The sequence below is a fragment of the Erinaceus europaeus genome, chromosome 18 (genome assembly GCF_950295315.1).
Source record: "Erinaceus europaeus chromosome 18, mEriEur2.1, whole genome shotgun sequence".
Taxonomy (NCBI): domain Eukaryota; kingdom Metazoa; phylum Chordata; class Mammalia; order Eulipotyphla; family Erinaceidae; genus Erinaceus; species Erinaceus europaeus.
The window spans coordinates 208305-228088 of record NC_080179.1 but is presented as its reverse complement, the minus strand read 5'-3'; the positions used below and the strand labels follow the sequence as shown (position 1 = coordinate 228088).

The following is a 19784-nucleotide window of genomic DNA, read 5'->3' as shown; positions in this document are numbered from 1 at the left end:
TAGATATAGATATTGATATGTATTAGATATAAATATTGATAGAGATTTGATAGATTAGATAGATATAGATATTGATATATATTAGATATAAATATTGATACAGATTTGATAGATTAAATATAGATATTTATATATTAGATATAAATATTTATATTGATATAGATTAGATATAGATATTGACATATTAGATATAAATATTGATATAGATTTGATAGAGTAAATAGATATATGGAGCTATTGATCCAGATCAGATAGAGCTAGATTCGATGTAGATACATCACCCCATACCTGTGGGATCATTGAGTGTTTGCCTCGTGTGTAAGTCCCTTTACCATTCCCTATAGGCCGGTTTAGTGGGAACGATTTCCCTTAACAATGGCTGGCTAGTCTGCAAAGCGCCTCATCACTCCTTCAAGCCTGAGTGCCAGGCGGCCTAACCGGGTCTTTTCCATTCACATTTTTAGTGACGCCGCCAGTCCCTTCAGGCCCTTCAAGTTTCCTGTTGAAAAGTCAGTGGGAGTTCCTTTATGAGTTCCTTGGTTTTTCTTTTTAATTTTTTATTAGTGATTTAACATTGCTGTATAACTCCACACTGTCCCCTCCACCACATTTCCGTGTCCCCACTGCCTCCATTGGAAATGGCAGTGGTTCTCCCAATGTCACAGATACGGGTTAACTTTCTATCTTTCTGTCTGTAACTATCTTATATTTATTTTTGCCCACTTTTTATTTTTTTCTTTTAATGTTTTTATTGGGAAATTAATGTTTTGCATTCGACGGTAAATACAATAGTTTGTACATGCATAGCATTTCTCAGTTTTCCATGTAACAATACAAGCCCCTTTTTCTATGGCCCTGACTTCACTTCCTTTCGAAGCCACACCTACACCTGTTGCTACTTCTGAGTGTTCTTCCTTTTCCCTCTTCTCTTCCTTTTCAGTGATGATATAAAAACAAAGATTCCTGATGGTAAACTTTTCAGGTCTCAGTGGAATTGGGTCCCAGAGCCCTCTGGTTGTCTCCCCTAACATTTCCTCCCTCTGGGGGCATGGACAAAAGTTATTTTTGGGGTGCAGAAGACAGGAGTTGTGGCTTCTGTACTGGCCTCTCCGCTTACAGGTCTGTGCTTGAGGTCAGGTCAGTCTGGGTAGCAGCTACAGGAGCTCAAACGTGCAAGTGCTAAGACCGTTATGGACAAGGAGGCTGGGAAGCTCAGTCCTAGGTAGTGACGGCACACACACTCCGGGGCTGGCACGGTGCATAGCCTGGCAGGCCCTGGACCAGCAAGGGCACAGGACAGGCCCACCCCTTCTAATGGGCGAGGCCCCGGGCATGAGTTCCTTGCATAGCCCTTATGCTGTCTCAGCCACGTTCTTGATAAGCCCAGGCCCACATTTGTAGCTGGCTAGGGGCAGTTAGAGCTCTCCTGCTCTGGCCTGGCCACAGGCTCCGTTGCTTAGAGACTGAACTCCAGTGTGGCTGCCCAGCAGTGCAGCTCTTAGCAATCTGCAGACCTTCAGGGGAGCTGCCACTGCGACTTCTACCCGGCTCTTACAAGTCCCTTACCTCTAACCTGAGTTTTGCAAGGAGAGGATCAAAGTGCAGAAGTAGGTACAGCCTGCCCCCTGGCTTTCAAGATTAGAACTGTGCACCTTCGAGACCTGATTGCAGCTTGAAACCCTAAGCAGCTTCCTTGGGGAGGGCAGCTGCTGTGGAAGCTCGTCTCTGGGGAGTAGGGCGTCTGTGGGCAGTTTGTCCCATGTGCTGGTGTGTCTGAAAAAGAGTTTTGACAAAGATACATGTAATGGTTTTAAGTGTAAGTAAGACTGAACAAAATTTCTCTATAGAATATGCAGGTGTCTTTTGACAAGGAACATGAAAAAAATGCATATTTGAAGTCTGAAATAACAGATCTCCATGAAGCATCAGAAAAAACACAGGTAAATTATTTTTTTTAAAAAACAATTTTCTTTCTTCCCAGTTCAAGCCCCCCGGCTCCCCACCTTCAGGGGAGTCACTTCATAGGCGGTGAAGCAGGTCTGCAGGTGTCTGTCTTCCTCTCCCCCTCTCTGTCTTCCCCTCCTCTCTCCATTTCTCTCTGTCCTATCCAACAACGACAACAATAATAACTACAACAATAAAACAACAAGGGAAGCAAAAGGGAATAAATAAATATTTAAAAATAAACAATTTTCTTTCTATATTTATTGTTTTTATTTGATAGGACAGAGAGAAATTGAGAGGAGGGGAAAATAGAGAAGGGAAGAGAAAACTAAGATGCCTGTAGCATTTCTTCACCATTCATGAAGCTAGCCCCCTGCAGGTGAAGGAGGACCAGGGACTTGGACCCATATTACTGCTGTTACACATTATTATAGGCATATTCAGAGAAGAGTCAACAACTGTTTAGGCAAACTAAAGCTATTTCTTATAGGAGTCAAGGAAATCCTGTCATTTTAGAGCTGTATTTGTTAGTGAACTGAGATCATTTCAGTGTTAGAATTGGTGATGCTGGGATCGGGCGGTAAGCACAGGTGGCACAAAGCACAAGGACCAGCATAAGGATCCTAGTTCGAGCCCCCGGCTCCCCACCTGCAGGGGAGTCTCTTCACAGGCGGTGAAGCAGGTCTGCAGGTGTCTGTCTTTGTCTCCCCCTCTCTGTCTTCCCCTCCTCTCTCCATTTCTCTCTGTCCTGTCCAACAACAATGACATCAATAACTACAACAATAAAACAAGGGCAACAAAAGGGAATAAATAAATATTAAAAAGAATTGGTGATGCTATGCTTTATGACAAAGAAATTACAAAACGAAGGTGTTTTTGGTAAAATAACTACTACTACTCTTACAGGCACAGTTGTAAGCATTTTGTTACTAAACTGTCATCCTCATCATAACACTGTTAACAAAAACATTATCAGCCCTGTTTTAAAGACCAGGAAGTGGGTGAGGAGATGGCACAGTGCAGGGTGCAGACTTGGGGTCCTGGGCTTCCTCTCTCAGGCACCACATGCCTGAGTGATTCTCTGGGGTTGGGTTTCTTCTATCTCAGTAACAGTGGACTCAGTCTTGAAAAACAATGATAAGGAAGAAGATATACAGAGAGGCTGACCTCTGTCTCTAACGGAAACGGGCTATTTTTAAATCGCCCTACTAGGGAAAATTACAATTTTCAAGACAGTTGTGGGTTGTCATTTTTTTTTTCTGAGATATTTTATTTTTTTTATTATTTTTTTTTTTTACCATAGCACTTCTCAGCTCTGACTTATGGTAGTGAGGGGATTGAACCTGGGACTTTGAAGCCTTAGGCTCGAGTTTCTTTGCATAAGCATTATTCTATCTACTGTCTGCCCTGAGATATTTTATTTGAATGAGAGAAAGACCAGAGCACTGCTCAGCTCCAGCTGATGGTGATGCTGGGGATTGACGTGGGACCATGGCGCCTCACGCATGAAAGTCTTTTGCGGAACCGTGATGCGGTCCCTTTACAAGGCAGTTGTCACAGAGGTACAGTGTTCCCTCTCCCCTTGATAGGTGTCTGCACACCGCACCCAACAGCTGAAGTCATCCTCCACTGTTGTGCACTGGGTCCCCAGTGCCAGGTGTCCCTCCCCACCTCCCTTGTACAGTGCGTGACTGCTGACGAGAGCACAGCTAGTCTGTTTCACCAGTGTTTTCTCTGCCTCGGATTTTTTTTGGGGGGTTGGCTAATGGTTTACAGTTCATTCGTTGGCACTCTTTGATTCTCAAACTTCACCTATAATGAGGTCACTATATTCTTCCCTCTCTCCCTGGCTTATTGAAAGAAGATTCCTTCAAAGTAGTTTTTATTTGTTTCTTTTGTTTTTCCATTTTTCTTTGTTTTCTAATGATTTTATTTGGGAGTTAGAGGATTATAATACAGTGGTTGACCCCTGGGAACAATCTCTCGTCTGCTCATGGGAGGCGTCTGCACATTAGGACCCCAGCGCCCCTGCCCCCACCCTCCTCCTTTCCCAGAGTCTGTGTGCTGGTGCAACACAGCACACCAGTCCAGGTCTTAACTTGCACCTTGTGCTTTCCCTTCCTGTTATTAGATTATTGCTAGACCCCACCTGTTCAGTTTCTTCTTCTAGCGTTTGCCCTTCTTCCGTAGCCAGTCAACAGCGTCAGGTTGAGCCTGATGTCAAGTTTCGAGACCTCCTTTGAATCTGGAGAGGTGGCAGTCGTTGACTATGTGGGTCATAGTCTGTCTGGAGCCGCAGGGGCAGTTCGGGTCGTCTCTGGCTCCCCAGCGATGGAACATAGCGGCGCACCGGCCATGGCCTGTTCGATAGCGATTGAGGAGGGCCCGATCATAACGTGCTAGGTCAGAGCCGGGTGGACGCTCGCAGGGGTCTGTGATGAGGTGTTTGTTCTTGACCTCAGCTGACTGCCAGCTCTGTTTCCAAGAGTCTGGAACAGAGAAGTTCAGTGTAGGCGTAGGGGACCAGATTGGGTGACGAGACGTCAAGCGTTGGACAGGGTGGGCGAAGATATCCGCATATATTGGCAGGTCCGGTCGAGCGTAGACGTGGGAAATGAACTTAGATGATGCCACATCCCGACGAATATCTGGCGGGGCGATGTTGCTGAGAACTGGCAGCCATGGAACCGGGGTGGAACGGATGGTTCCAGAAATGATCCTCATGGAGGAATATAATTTGGAATCGACCAAGTGGACATGGGGGCTACGGAACCATACTGGGGCACAGTATTCTGCAGTGGAATAGCATAATGCCAGAGAGGATGATCGTAGTGTGGCAGCGCTCGTGCCCCATGAGGAGCTGGCCAGTCTTTGCAATGATGTTATTCCTCGCGCCCACCTTTGCTGCAGTTTTTATGAGATGTTTGTGAAATGACAGAGTGCGATCGAGAGTAACGCCAAGATAGACTGGCTGGGCTTCATGCCGGATTCTCGTATCACCAAGCTGCACCTGTTCAGTGAAATCTGCTCTTATTTGTCTTTCTCTTTGTTGTCTTTTATTTGAATGAATATGCATTCTCTTTTTTCAGCCTTAGGAGTTCCAGGTAAATAATTGGTACATCCGGTGATATCTTTAAAATATCCCTGGATGTATTCTCTCTTTTTTTAAGATTTTATTTATTTATGAGAAAGGAGGAGAGCCAGACATCACTCTGGTACTTGTACTGCCGAGGATCAAACTCGGGACCTCATGCTTGAGAGTCTAAAGCTTTATCGCTGCGCCACCTCCCGGACCACCCTGGATGTATTCTTAACTACTGTGTTATCTACACCACTTGTGGTGCTTTCTAGATAACTTTTCATTTATCTAGATGTTCTTGTGCATTTTTTTTTTTTTTTTTAGTTCTACTGATCCTTTAATTCAGAGCAAGCTGTATTTTTAAAGAACTTGTTCATGGGGCCAAGTGGTGGCCACCTGGTTAAGTGCTCACATTACCATGCACAAGAACCCAGGTTCAAGCCCCTGGCCCCCACCTGCAGGGGGGAAGCTTTGCAAGTAATAAAGCAGGTCTGCAGGTGTCTCTTTCCCCCTCTCTGTCTCCCCCTCCCTTCTCAAATTCTGTCTCTTCCCAATAATAAAAATAAATAAAATTTTAAAAAAAGATTTGTCCATGGAAACACAAGAACCTTTTCAAATATCCTTGTAAAAAATCATCCAAATATAATTATGTATTTTTCTGTTATGAACACTAATAGACAATAGATAAAGGAACTTAAGTATGTGCATCAACAGCTAAATAATTCTGAATGCCCACCATCTAGTTTGGGAGTCGCTTTCCATCACCTTAGCCAGAGGCCTACACTGTCAACGCCACCCAGCTGTCAGTGGCTTTGATTGGTAAACTGCCAGACACTTCATTTGCTCCACCACATTGACAGATGTCTTCATTATTTAATCGCATATCGCTGATTCCAAGTATTTGAAAGTATCTTCAACTCTGATGTAACTGGAGATAAGTTAAAGCCCCCACTCACCGTGAGAAGCCGCGGAACCATGAAGCGTAATGATCCACCGGTAAAGTCTTCTGAGGCAAGTCTGGGTCACTGTGTGTGCTCTCCAGGCGCTGAATAACCAGCTGGCTAGGAAGTGTTCCGAGCTGAACAGCATGCTGCAGACTGTCAGTGTGGAGAACGCCAGGATCATTGCTGACCACCAAGCCATGCTGCAGGTACTGCCATATGACTTCTTCTTTTAGAAGATTCACAAGATACTTATTTACTTACTTATTGATTGATTGATTGATTGATTGCCTCCAGGGTTGTTGTTGGAGCTCAGTGCCTGCACCTTGAATCCAGTGCTCCTGGAGGCCATTTTCCCCATTTTGTTGCCCTTGCTATTGTTGTTGTTGTTATTGTTGTTGGATAGGGCAGAGAGAAATCGAGGGGGGAGACAGAGAGAGACAGACAGACACTTGCAGACCTGCTTCACCGCTTGTGAGGTGATCCCCTTGCAGGTGGGGAGGCGGGGCTTGAACCAGGATTCTTGAGCTGGCCCTTGTGCTTCATGTCATGTGTGCTTAACCCGCTGTGCTCACTACCGCCTGGCCCCCTCTGACTTTTTTATACACTTAGCAGCAAGCCTCCTTATCTATGTCTCCTCCTCTCTCCATTTCTCTCTGTCCTATCCAACAACAGTGACATCAGTAACAACAATAATAATAACTACAGCAATAAAAAAACAAGGGCAACAAAAGAGAAAATAAATAAATAAATATTAAAATTTCTTTTAAAAAATAGGGTTTTGGTTTTCTGTTTTTTGTTTTTTTTTCCTCCAGGGTTATTGCTGGGCTCGGTGCCTGCACCATGAATCCACCGCTCCTGGAGGCCATTTTTTCTCCTTTTGTTGCCCTAGTTGTTGCAGCCTCGTTGCGGTTATTATTGCCATTTTTGACGTTGCTTTGTTGTTGGATAGGACAGAGAGAAATGGAGAGAGGAGGGGAAGACAGAGAGGAGGAGAGAAAGACAGACACCTGCAGACCTGCTTCACCGCCTGTGAAGCGACTCCCCTGCAGGTGGGGAGCCGGGGGCTCGAACCGGGATCCTTATGCCGGTCCCTGCGCTTTGTGCCACGTGCGCTTAACCCACTGCGCCACCGCCCGACCCCCTTGTTTTGTTTTTATAGAGAGAGTCAGAGAGAGAGAGAGACCGACCCCACCAAAGCTTCCTTCAGTGCAGTGGGGTCAGGCTCGAACTTGGGTCTCACACACGGCAAAACAGCGCACTGTCCCAGTGAGCTACTTCACCAGCCCTAAAAGTGGTTTTAAAATGTCACTACACAGGCGGAGGGTAGATAGCACAATGGTTATGCAAACAGACTCTCATGCCTGAGGCTCCAAGGTCCCAGGTTCAATCCCCCACGCCACCATAAGCCAGAGCTGAACAGTGCTCTGGTAAAAATAAAAATTAAAAAAAAATGTCATTTCACATCTAAGTGCATTTCCATGCACCAACAAAGTAATCACTGTGTGCTGTATTTGCAAAATCCTTATAAGCTATAGATACCAGTCATGTGTCAAAGTGTTGTCTTTGATATGGTAATTAATTCCAAAGTAATGAGCCAGAGAAGATGAATGTGCAGAGCAGTCCCAACACTTCACTGTGATCGTATTGCTGGATGCCCTCAGCTTTCGGGAGGAAGCCACACAGGCTACTCGGCGTGACGCCCATGAAGCTGAGGCAGTTTCGCTGTTGGCAGATGCAGTTCCACTTCGCTTACTTGAGTATTGTTTTATTTTTCGTGACATATACAAGAAGTCTACCAACAATCTCTCTCATGTGACTTCATATCGCTGAAACTATGTTCATATTAAGAGTTTCATCAGAGCCCTGCCCCACTAGGGAAAGAGAGAGACAGGCTGGGAGTATGGATCAACCTGTCAACGCCCATGTTCAGCGGGGAAGCAATTACAGAAGCCAGACTTTCCACCTTCTGCATCCCACAATGACCCTGGGTCCATACTCCCAGGGGGATAAAGAATAGGAAAGCTGCCAGGGGAGGGGATGGGATACGGAGGTCTGGTGGTAGGAAATGTGCAAAGTTGTACCCCTCTTATCCTATGGTTTTGTCAATGTTTCCTTTTTAAAATTAAAAATTAACAAAAATGCAGAGAAACTAAAAATTAATGAAATGCTAATGATATCATGTATGTTATCAGTATGTAGATGCATGTTACCAGAATAAATGTCATTTTAAGTAATAAATGCAGAAGTGCATGCATTGGTACGGAAGCCAGACCTTCCACCTTCTGCACCCTGGGTCCATATTCCCGTGGGGATAAAGAATAGGAAAGTTATCGGGAGGGAATGGGATGCGGAACTCTGGTGGTGGGAATTGTACCCCTCTTAGCCTATGGTCTTGTCAGTGTTTGCATTTTATAAATAAACTAATTGGAAAAAAAAGGAGTTTCATCAGGGGCTGGATGGTGGCACACCCAGGAGTATACACGTCACCATGTTTGAGTACCCAGGCCCAAGCCCTCATTCCCCACCTGCAGGGGAAAACTTCCTGAGCAGTGAGGTGGGGCTGCAGGTGTCTCTCCTTCTCTCTGTTTCTCGCTCTCTCCATCTGTCCCTTATTCTCTACCAAAGGAAAAAGAAAGAAAGAAAAAGAAATCCACAGGGAGTTGTGACCCTGCTGACAAGAGAAATAAAAAGTTCCATCCACTCTATAGCTGACTGGGTAAATAATGTCCTTATTTACCTGGTCATCAGTAAAGCTATAAAATGCTAAGACTGTGGTCAGTTCGCTGTGAGGACAGAGAAGAAGGCGGACACTAAATATCCTTTTCAAAAATAGCTCATTTATGGGGCAGGTAGTGGTGCACCTGGTTGAGCACAGATGCTACAGTGTGCAAAGACCGGCCCCTAGGCCCCACTTGTAGGGGGAGTTTCACCAGCAGTGAAACAGGGCTGCAGGTGTCTCTCCTTCTGTCTGCCTTTCTTTTTTAAAATTTTTTTTTATCTTTATTTATTTGCTGGATAGAGACAGTCAGAAATCGAGAGGGAAGGGGGTGATAGAGAGGGAGAGAGAGAGACACCTGCAACTCTGCTTCACCACGTGTGAAGCTTTCCCCCTGCAGGTGGGGACTGGGGGGCTCGAACCCGGGTCCTTGCGCACCGTAACATGTGCGCTCAGCCAGGTTCGCCACCACCTGGCCCCCCATCTCCCTTTCAGCCCTCCCCTCCCTTCTTTCTGTTTCAATCCAATAAATAAAATTTAATCAAAAAAGAAAAAAATAGTCAATTTAAGTAAAACTTGTTCTTTGTAGATAAATTCATTATCTTTATTTTCATGAGTGAGAAGGAGAAAGAGTTAGACTGCTCAGCTCTGGCTTTTGGTGGCGCTGGGGATTGAACCTGGGACCTCAGAGCCTCAGGCAGGAGAGTGTTCTGCAGAGCCATTAAGCTGTCTCCCCAGCCCTGGTGAGTTATTCTAAACGGCACCTTATTAAATGACTGTCTGGCATCTCGACTTGTAATGTCACTTCTGACACACAGGTGGAACAGAAGATGATAACACAGACATTTCAAGAGCAGAACTTGCTGCTGGATGCCGCCCATGCCAGCATCACAAATGAGCTGCAGGCTGTTCAGACTGAGAAGGCCCGTCTCCAAGCACATCTGTAAGTCAGCTGTGTGCAGCTTCGCACGCTTTCTTTGTCCTCACACTTGTACTTCCTGAGTGAAAATATTCAATTCTGCCTTTGCTGCTCTGCTTCAGAGGGAAAATGAAAAAGAGCTAGTTTTACTGAACACCTTGGTCACCACTCTTAAAAAAAAAACAGAATCTTTAGTCTGTTAACTTTAAATTAAGAAACATAAGCGTCTTTCCCACTGAAGTTTCTGTGTCCTGTCCTCTCCTGAGGAATCAGCAACTCCTGGAGCTCAGCCAGTGGACCCAGAAAGCAGAGGACACTGAGAGGAGGGCAGCTGCACAGAAGGAGCTGCTGGAGACAGCCATTGCAAGACTGCAGGGAGAGCTGGAAGCAGCAGCAAGGGAGAGGAAGTCCTTGATTGAGGAGAGAGAGAGGCTCCAGGAGGAGGTGGGTAGAGGCCTGTTTGTGTCCCCTCCTGGCTGTGCTGATGACCTTGCCCTGCGTTTATATTCGAAGTTCAAAACATGAGCAGGCAGCCCTCGTGCGGCTTGCTTAAGCTGCCCCAGGAAAGTGACGTTTGGGGGGCTGAGCGGTGTCTTTACATTGTGCCTTCTGCTGCTGTGAGAACACGGAGCCTCCTCTCGCACAGCGCGTGACACCGCTGACTAAACGCCACAGCTCAGATACGTGGACTGGGGCTTAGAAGCCGACTCCCGCAAGGGAGAGGGCAGGAGAGTCTGCCGGCCAGACGTGCCTTTCTAGTTCCAGGGATATCTGCGAAGTCCGCTCTGTCTCAGAGACTCCTGGGGTGACCCCTTCACTGGGAGGACGGGACCTGCTTTCTGCCATGGAGCCATCAGCTGGCGTGCTGGCTCTATCTTCTTCTGCAGTAGGTCCTGGCCATGACTTTACCATTGACCCGTTTCTGTTCCCCCTTTGCAGGTTGATAGAACAGAAAAAGAAAGAGCTGAAGAAAGATGCAGTTTAGAAAAAGAATTAGCTAAATGCAAGGTATGCATTTTACATTATTTTTTGGCTTTTCCTCTTCTTCTGTACTGTGTCTCCTGTGTTGGCGTATCCTGTCGAGGAGATATGCTGTTCAATTTTTATGAAACTTTACAAAGTAAGATTTTATGAGTACGCTCACGGCATGACAGCATGCATCCAGCTAGGTGTGCCGCTCACTACCCAGCTGTTAATATATGTGTGTGTGTGCAGTACAGAGAGCTGAGACAGACACTTGCAAAAAACCCTATAAAATAGTGATAACCAGACTGACTCGTGAAACTGAAAACTGGGGCCGGCCAGTGGGCGCCCAGCAGAATGCGTGTTATCATGCGTAGGGAACAGGGTTCGAGCCCCCAGCCCCCACCCGCCGGGGAAGCTTCACAAGTGGCTGAAGCCGGGCTGCACAACTTTCCTTCTCACCTTCTCTGTCCCTCCCTCCATTTCTGTCTGTCCCAGCAAGTAAAAAGAAAAAAGGAAGGGATGGGGGATGGCTGGAGGGGAACAGTGGACTCCTTGTGTAGGCACAGAGCCCCAGAAACAATGGTGGTGGTGGTGGTGAAAAAGAAGCAGACAAAAAAACAAAACTGAAAAATTATGGTGGGTGGGGCCAGGCAGTGGCACGTGGTTGAGCGCACACATTACTAGTGATGGTCATCACACCAATTTTATAGTCTTTTTTATTTTTCTAAAAATCAGATATATAGTAGATTGAATTTACTTAAGGAGCCATCTTTGTATTCACTAAGAACATTAAGATTATTTTTTAATGCTGAGGAATGACAAATGACTAAAACAAGGATCCCAAATATGGAATGTTGTGAAAATATTATCAGGTAAGGTGTATGTGGTGTCCAAAAACCAAAATACCCTAAATACCTTCTCTGGAAAAAGAGCATTATGTAACATGAGGCTGTGTTTCTCCGCCCTTCTCTAAGTCAAGGGTAAGGAGATAGAATATATAAGAACTTCTGGGAGTAGGCGGCAGCGCAGCGGGTTAAGCGCACGTGGCACAAAGCTCAAGGACCAGAGTAAGAATCCCAGTTCAAGCCCCTGGCTCCCCACCTGAAGGGGGGTCACTTCACAAGCAGTGAAGCAGGTCTGCTGGTGTCTGTCTTTCTCTCCCCCTCTGTATCCCCCTTCGTTTCCATTTCTCTGTCCTATCCAACAATGGCAGCAACAATAATAATAACTACAACAATAAAACAACAAGGGCAACAAAAGGGAATAAATAAATATATATAAAGAAGAAGAACGTCTGAGAAAGTTGTTTCAAAAATGGTGAAGATTGGGAGTCTGGTCGGTGGCACAGCAGGTTAAGTGCACGTGGCGCAAAGCACAAGGACCACAGTAAGGATCCCAGTTCGAGCCCCTGGCTCCCCACCTACGGGGGAGTCACTTCACAGGCGGTGAAGCAGGTCTGCAGGTGTCTGTCTTTCTCTCCCCCTCTCTCTTCCCCTCCTCTCTCCATTTCTCTCTGTCCTATCCAACAACAATGACATCAATAACCACAACAATGTTAAACAACAAGGGCAACAAAAGGGAAAAAAAAAAATATATATATATATATATATTTTTAAATTTTAAAAAATGGTGAAGATTTTATTCCAGCTTATGTTCAGAAGTCTCTGAGTTTCTAGTTACTGTCAGGTGAGTCTGATATAGATTTCTTCTAAGTTCTCCACTACATTGTGTATCCCTGGCCAAAAAAGAAAGAAAGAAAGAAAGAAAGAAAGAAAGAAAGAAAGAAAGAAGAAAGAAAGAAAGAGAGAGAGAGAGACTTACTCGTGTGACTTTAACGCTTTTCTATCCTGTGAGGTTTTAATTGAAAAAGGAAGTTTTGCTTTCCAGTTTTTTTCTGCCTCCAAGGTTATTCAACTGCTCCTGGTGGCCTTTTTCTTTTTTCCATTTTATTGGATAGAACAGAGAGAAACTGAGAGAGAGAAAGGGAGATAGATACAGGAGAGAGAAAGGCGCCTGCAGACTTGCTTTACTGCTTATGAAGCTTCCCCCAGCCCACAGGTGGGGAGCCAGGGGCTCAAGCCCAGATCCATGTGGGGGTCCTCCTGCTTTGTACTATGTGCACTTAACTGGGTGTGCCACCACCTAGCCCCCACTTTGCAAATTTTTTATTGTATCAAAGTCATTAATTTGATTTTCTTAGGAAGCAGTGCCAATCCTTCCAGTGATGCAGTGTTTTTTGAGCAATGAAATGGGAGCTTTCAATCCCAATTCAACGAAACTTGAAGCATCTTCTCCAAAGCCACAAAACTTTAAAAAACTATGTTGTCCCCAGATCAGATCAAATTGATGGGTTTTATAGTCAACAATATTTATACAGCTTTCCCATATTTGAGAGCTACTCTCTTCCATGATCCAGCTTTCTGGTCCTTTTTCCAGCCATGACATCACCTCCCCAGACAATAACTTGGATCCACCTGCATATCAGATATCAGGCTCAGAAAAAAAAAAAAAAACCAAAAACTAATAGTCATAGGCTCTTTGGAATATAACTAAAATAGGCCTACTAGCTGTCTACAAAACGGAGACCCTCCCCCCAACTCTTCATCTGCACTGTTCCAGCCTTTAGTTCATGATTAATCAACAATTTGTTTGGCTTTGTATGTCAACTCATTTTTTTAGCCACCAGGTTCCAGATGCTATCGTGATGCCAACCAGACTTCCCTGGACAGACAACCCCACCAATGTGTCCTGGAGCCCCGCTTCCCCAGAGCCCTGCCCCACTAGGGAAAGAGAGAGGCAGGCTGGGAGTATGGATCCACCTGTCAACACCCATGTTCAGCAGGGAAGCAATTACAGAAGCCAGACCTTCCACCTTCTGCATCCCACAATGACCCTGGGTCCATACTCCCAGAGGGATAGAGAATAGGAAAGCTGTCAGGGGAGGGGATGGGATAAGGAGTTCTGGTGGTGGGAATTGTGTGGAGTTGTACCCCTCTTATCCTATGGTTTAGTCAGTGTTTCCTTTTTATAAATAACAATTTTAAAAGCTATGTTGTATCACAGACAACCTCAGTGATATGGCACATTTCACACTTGAAAGTCTGCTTAAGAAATTGTATACAAAAAAAAGAAAGAAAAGAAACTGGATACAAATTCATTATCTTTAGGAAAGATGTCTTCTATTTCAGTTACAAAGTGACATTTCTGAATAAGCTGCTGTCCTTGGATCTGGCATCAGCACATTTCTTTTTTCAAAGGTGGATGCAGACACACTGACCCACAGCTTACAGGCTGTAGAGAAGAGGAACAAACACCTAGAGGGCCAGCTGGCTTCTCTAGAGCTGCAGCAAGACGCTTCCGACTACCATGGGGTGGGTATGCAAAGGTCAGTCAGAGGGGAAAGGAGCGTCTGACGAGATTAAATAAAAGCGGAAGCCAGACAGCTGGTTCCCTTCATCTGCTGTTTTCATAACTGCTGCTGAGTCCTGACTGATTCAGGCTAACTATGGCAGAAATCCCTATGTATTCAAACAATAAAGATTTTAAAACAGGAATTCAAGGCAGCTATGAAATGTGAAAATACATGATACTGAAGAAGAGCACAGATACTCCTGTGGTTTTTAGATATTGTCATTTCCAAATATTATGAAGCCAAACTTGTCTTTTTCCTCTTTAACTCCATCTATTACACAATAATTAATAAATAGAATTTCTCCTGTCCAAGTACTGTCCAAGCCCAAAAGCTGCTCAACTTTTTTTTCCCTCAGGGCTATCGCTGGGGCTCAGTACCAGCACTACACATCCACTGATTTCTGTGGCCATTTTTATTTTTATTTTTCCATTTTATTGGCTAGAACAGAGGGAAGGAGAGCTATGAACATGGGGTGCATGTGTCCCTTCTTTTTTTTTTTCCTCCTCCAGGGTTATTGCTGGGCTCGGTGCCTGCACCATGAATCCACTGCTCCTGGAGGCCATTTTTCCCCCCTTTTGTTGCCCTTGTTGTAGCTTCGTTGTGGTTATTATTATTGCCCTTGTTGACGCAATTCGTTGTTGGATAGGACAGAGAGAAATGGAGAGAGGAGGGGAAGACAGAGAGGGGGAGAGAAAGACAGACACCTGCAGACCTGCTTCACCGCCTGTGAAGCGACTCCCTCCCCCACAGGTGGGGAGCCGGGGGCTCGAACCAGGATCCTTACGCCGGTCCCTGCGCTTTGCGCCACATGCGCTTAACCCACTGCGCCACCGCCCGACCCCCGCATGTGTCCCTTCTAATTAGCGTTTGAGTGTCCACTGGATAAATGCCTAAGAGTGGCGTTGCTGGGTCATAAGGTACTTCCATTTTTATTTGTTTAAGGGCTCTCCACCAGTCTCCAAAAGGACTGCCCCAGCCTGCATTCCCAGCAGTGAAGCAGAGCCCCTTTTCTCCACAACCTCTCCGACACCTGTCCTTTCCTGGTTTGTTGATGGAAGCCCTACAGTGATGGAACCTCGCTGTAGTGTGTTGATGGAAGCCCTTCTCTCAGGTGTGAGATGGTAGCTCACTGTAGTGTGTTGATGGAAGCCCTTCTCTCAGCTGTGAGATGGTAGCTCACTGTAGTCTGCTGATGGAAGCCCTTCTCTCAGCTGTGAGATGGTAGCTCACTGTAGTCTGCTGACGGAAGCCCTTCTCTCAGCTGTGAGATGGTAGCTCACTGTAGTCTGCTGACGGAAGCCCTTCTCTCAGGTGTGAGATGGTAGCTCACTGTAGTCTGCTGACGGAAGCCCTTCTCTCAGGTGTGAGATGGTAGCTCACTGTAGTCTGCTGACGGAAGCCCTTCTCTCAGGTGTGAGATGGTACCTCACTGTAGTCTGCTGACGGAAGCCCTTCTCTCAGGTGTGAGATGGTAGCTCACTGTAGTCTGCTGACGGAAGCCCTTCTCTCAGCTGTGAGATGGTAGCTCACTGTAGTCTGTTGATGGAAGCCCTTCTCTCAGCTGTGAGATGGTAGCTCACTGTAGTCTGCTGATGGAAGCCCTTCTCTCAGCTGTGAGATGGTAGCTCACTGTAGTCTGCTGACGGAAGCCCTTCTCTCAGCTGGTAGATGGTAGCTCAGCATAGTTTTAATGATAAGTCAAGTGGAGCATTTTTTCATGTGTCTGTGGGCCATGTGTATCTCAGACTGTTTATTTCCTTGGCCCACTTTTTCTTACTGGACTAGTTTTGTCCATAGGCTTTAATCTCGGAACGTCTCAGGTGGAAAATGACCCAGTTCTCGTCAAGGCAACTATCATGGGGGCATATTGCTCCACCTAGTGTGTCCAGTCCTGCAGAAAACTGTGCTGTCGTTATTCTGAACAGAGGGGCAACTGATCGTGCGTTGCCTTGTAGCAGTCCAGTCTGGAGTGTTGGTTTTGCTTTTCCTTGGAAGCTTGTTGAAGTCAGCATACTTGGCATAAAGGGCTTGGCACGGGCAGAGAGATGGCTGCTGAATAGTCACAGCTGTGTGGGGCATAGTGAGAAATAACTCTTATGTTTCCCCAGGCCAGAGACAGCTTACCTGTCAGGGCACCTGGCGTCCCATGCACAAAGAACAGATGCAGACTCCTGCACCAGGTGGAGAGCCACACAGCACCAGGGGGCACTCCAGTGCTGTGTGTCTCTCTGTCTTTCTCCTTTGTCTCTTACCTGAATGAAAAGTTAATCTGAGAATGGTGAAATTGCGTATGTCGTTATGAGATCCTGACTTCACACACAAATGTGTCTGTTTGTATCTGTGCCCCTACATACACACGTTTTCATCTTTGTCAATGTCACCGAAGTTGGATATAAAACCCTAGTTCTTTGGCTCTGGAGACTGAAAACACCTCCTGCCGCTCACAGATTGAGCAGATGTAAGCCATAAGTAGTGAGTGTGGTCTCAAGTCTTGAACTCAAATGATAGCAGTGCAGCCTGTTGGCCGAGTGATTAAGAATCTGTGTTCTTGGCCACCTCGGTTTCAGCGGCTGTTACCCCTCAGCTGATGCTGAAGCTGATGGCGACAGTTGTCAGAGTCACCTGCACGCCTCCTACTGACACTGCCTGCAAAGGCTGGAAGTCGCTGCTACGCAGATCCTAGGACTCTCCTGAATACCAGTGACGCCAAAGTTTGACCAAAATAAGACTGTACTTTATGTTTACTTCTCCTGACAAAGTTTGAGGGGAAATGGCATGAAAAACAAAGTTCACAGGGAGTTGGGCGGTAGCACAGCGGGTTAAGCACACATGGAGTGAAGCGCAGGGGCTGGCTTAAAGATCCCGGTTCGAGCCCCCGGCTCCCCACCTGCAGGGGAGTCGCTTCCCAGGCGGTGAAGCAGGTCTGCAGGTGTCTGTCTTTCTCTCCCCCCCTCTGTCTTCCCCTCCTCTCTCCATTTCTGTCCTATCCAACAACGACATCAATAACCACAACAATGTTAAACAACAAGGGTAACAAAAGGGAAAATAAATAAACAAATATAAAAAATTTTTTAAAAAAGAAAAAACAAAGTTCACTATCAGGGCTGTTGAAATCATAAAAATGTGTAAATCCGTGAAATATAGAGCCCACTGGAAATGTATGTTCTAGATAACAAAAGGTTGACTATTTAAAACTTAGTTAAAATCAGTGCCAGCATTTCAAAAGTATTTTTCCAGAATATTTCGTATTGTCTGAACGGCTGTCTTTTGCAGCTTCCGTTTCATTACAACAGAAACTTCAGGTCAGATACCTGCATCCAGCAGCAGCTGTCCCACCTGTGGGTCACACAGCAGCCACTGCGGTGGGATACAGGACGTGCACACTGTGCTTACCAAGCTGCGCGCAGCCCTCTGGAGCGTGAGGCATACTGTGCTTACCAAGCTGCCCTGCAAGCTGCACACCAGCCCTGAGTTCATCCAGGGAGAGGGAAGCAAGAGCAGTAGGGACAGTCGCTGCTGCAGCACAGCCTGAGATGTGGAGCAGTGCTTAGAACTTGGGACTTAAATGCCAGTTCAGTCTCCTGCATTGACTGTAGTAGAGTGATCTCTGGTTTTCTCTGTCCTCTCTCTTATGTTAATAAATCAATTTTCAAAACCAGGAAATAGTAAGGGTGTAAGTACTTTGAAAGGAAAGTGCAATAGGAAATTGTGCTTCTAAACCATTTCTAAACATAGGCTAGGGTAACTGCAGAAACATGAAACTGCCCATTAGAAATGATCCCATCGTGGTCCGGGAGGGGGCGCAGTGGATAAAGCAATGGGCTCTCAACCGTGAGGTCCCACGTTCAATCCCCGGCAGCACATGTACCAGAGTGATGTCTGGCTCTTTCTCTCTCTCCTCCTATCATTCTCATGAATAAATAAATAAATACATAAATTTTTTAAAAAAATCGTCATGCCCAGAGAAACTGACGTCTGTGCTTGCTTTAGCAGATTGCCCGACAGCAGGTGGAAAAGGCTCTGGTTCAAGTTACTGAGAGTAAAAACAAGCTGGCCTACGAGAACGGACAGCTGCAGGTATGAAATCCTAGCTTCTGGTTTTTGTCTGGTTTTAATTAATTTATTTTTTATTTATTTTACTTATGTAATTTATCTCTTCAGTGTTTCTTTTTTAAATTATTAGTAATTTAATGATGATTGACAAGACAGTGGGAAAACAGAGGCACAGCTCCACACAGTTCCCACCACCAGAGTTCTGTGTCCCTCTGCGCGCTCAGCAAAGTTCTGCTAGACATATGGTGTGCGTCCAGCTACACAGTGCACGGCTTTTACACTCAGTCTTTCTGGCAGGGTTTCTGATTCGGGATCTTCAGACACTGGAAGCTTCCCTATTCTTTTTATTTATTTTCCCTTTTGTTGTCCTTGTTTTATCATGGTTATTATTGTTATTGATGTCATTGTTGTTGGATAGGACAGAGAGAAATGGAGAGAGGAGGGGAAGACAGAGAGGGGGAGAGAAAGACAGACGCCTACAGACCTGTTTCACTGCTTGTAAAGCGACTCTCCTGCAGGTGGGGAGCTGGGGGCTCGAACCGGGATCCTTACGCTGGTCCTTGCGCCTCACACCATCTGCACTCAACCTGCTGTGCTACCTCCTGACCTTCAGCTCTCCTGTTCTTTATCCCTCTGGGAAGATGGACAAAAATTCTTTATGGGGAACAGAAGGTGGGAGTTCTGGCTTCTGTAGTTGCTTCTCCACTGGACATGGGTGTTGGCAGGTGGACCCACACCCCCAGCCTGTGTCTGTCTTTCCCTAGTGGGGCAGGGCTCTGGGAAGGGGGGTTCCAGAACTCATTGGTGAGGGCGTCTGCCTTGCTGTCTGGTGTCTAATGCCACTTGTTAGGCTGCTGTATTTTTTAATATATAAAAAGGAGACATTGACTAAACCATAGGATAGAGGGGTACCCCAGAGTCTTTTACTTTGGTGCAATACGCCAATTCCATTTCAGGTTCTACTTGTGTTTTCTTTTCTGATCTTGTTTGTCAACTTCTGCCTGACAGTGAGATCACCCCATATTCATCCTTCTGTTTCTGACTTATTTCACTCAACATGATTTTTTCAAGGTCCATCCAAGATCGGCTGAAAACGGTGAAGTCACCATTTTTCACAGCTGAGTAGTATTCCATTGTGTATCTAGACCACAACTTGCTCAGCCACTCATCTGTTGTTGGACACCTGGGTTGCTTCCAGGTTTTGGCTATTACAAATTGTGCTGCCAAGAACAAATGTGTGTAACGTGCATATAGATACACATGTACCCAAATAACATAGATGCTAATTGTTTGGAGGGTGGGACGATGACTGAATTCCTGGCAAGGCAGCTCTGCAGTCTGCTTGTACTTTGGTGATCACAGAAACGGCAGGCCCCAGGGGCAGCAGTATTTGCTTCTTGGCTGCTTCAGTCTGAAGATCCTACATCAGAAACCCTGCCAGAGAAATTGAGTGTAAAAGCCATGCACTTTATAGCTGGAGACACGCAGCCTGCGCCTCATGGCTCTTTGCCGAGCACGCAGAGGCCAGAGGCCGCGGGCCTGAGTCCTCAGAGGCGCTGTGCAGTAAGGGGTTTGCTGTGTTTTGCTTGCGGAGATGCAAAGCAACCATCTTCTGCCAGAATCTGCTCGTTTTACTTGATTTCTTCATCTACACAGAGTTTATATTCGAAATCAAAATAATTGTTGGATCTAAACCTTCCTTTAGAAGCAGCCATGATCAGCTCTTTGCTGCTGACTTCAGGAAGCCAAAA

The 19784-nt window shown here is 45.8% G+C and overlaps 1 protein-coding gene across 1 annotated transcript in view; it reads left to right on the top strand.

Annotated features, from left to right (window-relative positions):
- Nucleotides 1–19784, top strand: part of CCDC150 (coiled-coil domain containing 150) — a 73777-nt gene that overhangs the window by 20183 nt on the left and 33810 nt on the right. Inside the window, exons 9-15 of the mRNA XM_060177534.1 lie at nucleotides 1848–1940; nucleotides 6066–6173; nucleotides 9502–9626; nucleotides 9869–10046; nucleotides 10542–10610; nucleotides 13826–13939; nucleotides 17974–18057. Of these exons, the coding sequence (XP_060033517.1) occupies nucleotides 1848–1940; nucleotides 6066–6173; nucleotides 9502–9626; nucleotides 9869–10046; nucleotides 10542–10610; nucleotides 13826–13939; nucleotides 17974–18057 (771 nt within the window). The remainder of the gene's footprint in view (nucleotides 1–1847; nucleotides 1941–6065; nucleotides 6174–9501; nucleotides 9627–9868; nucleotides 10047–10541; nucleotides 10611–13825; nucleotides 13940–17973; nucleotides 18058–19784) is intronic.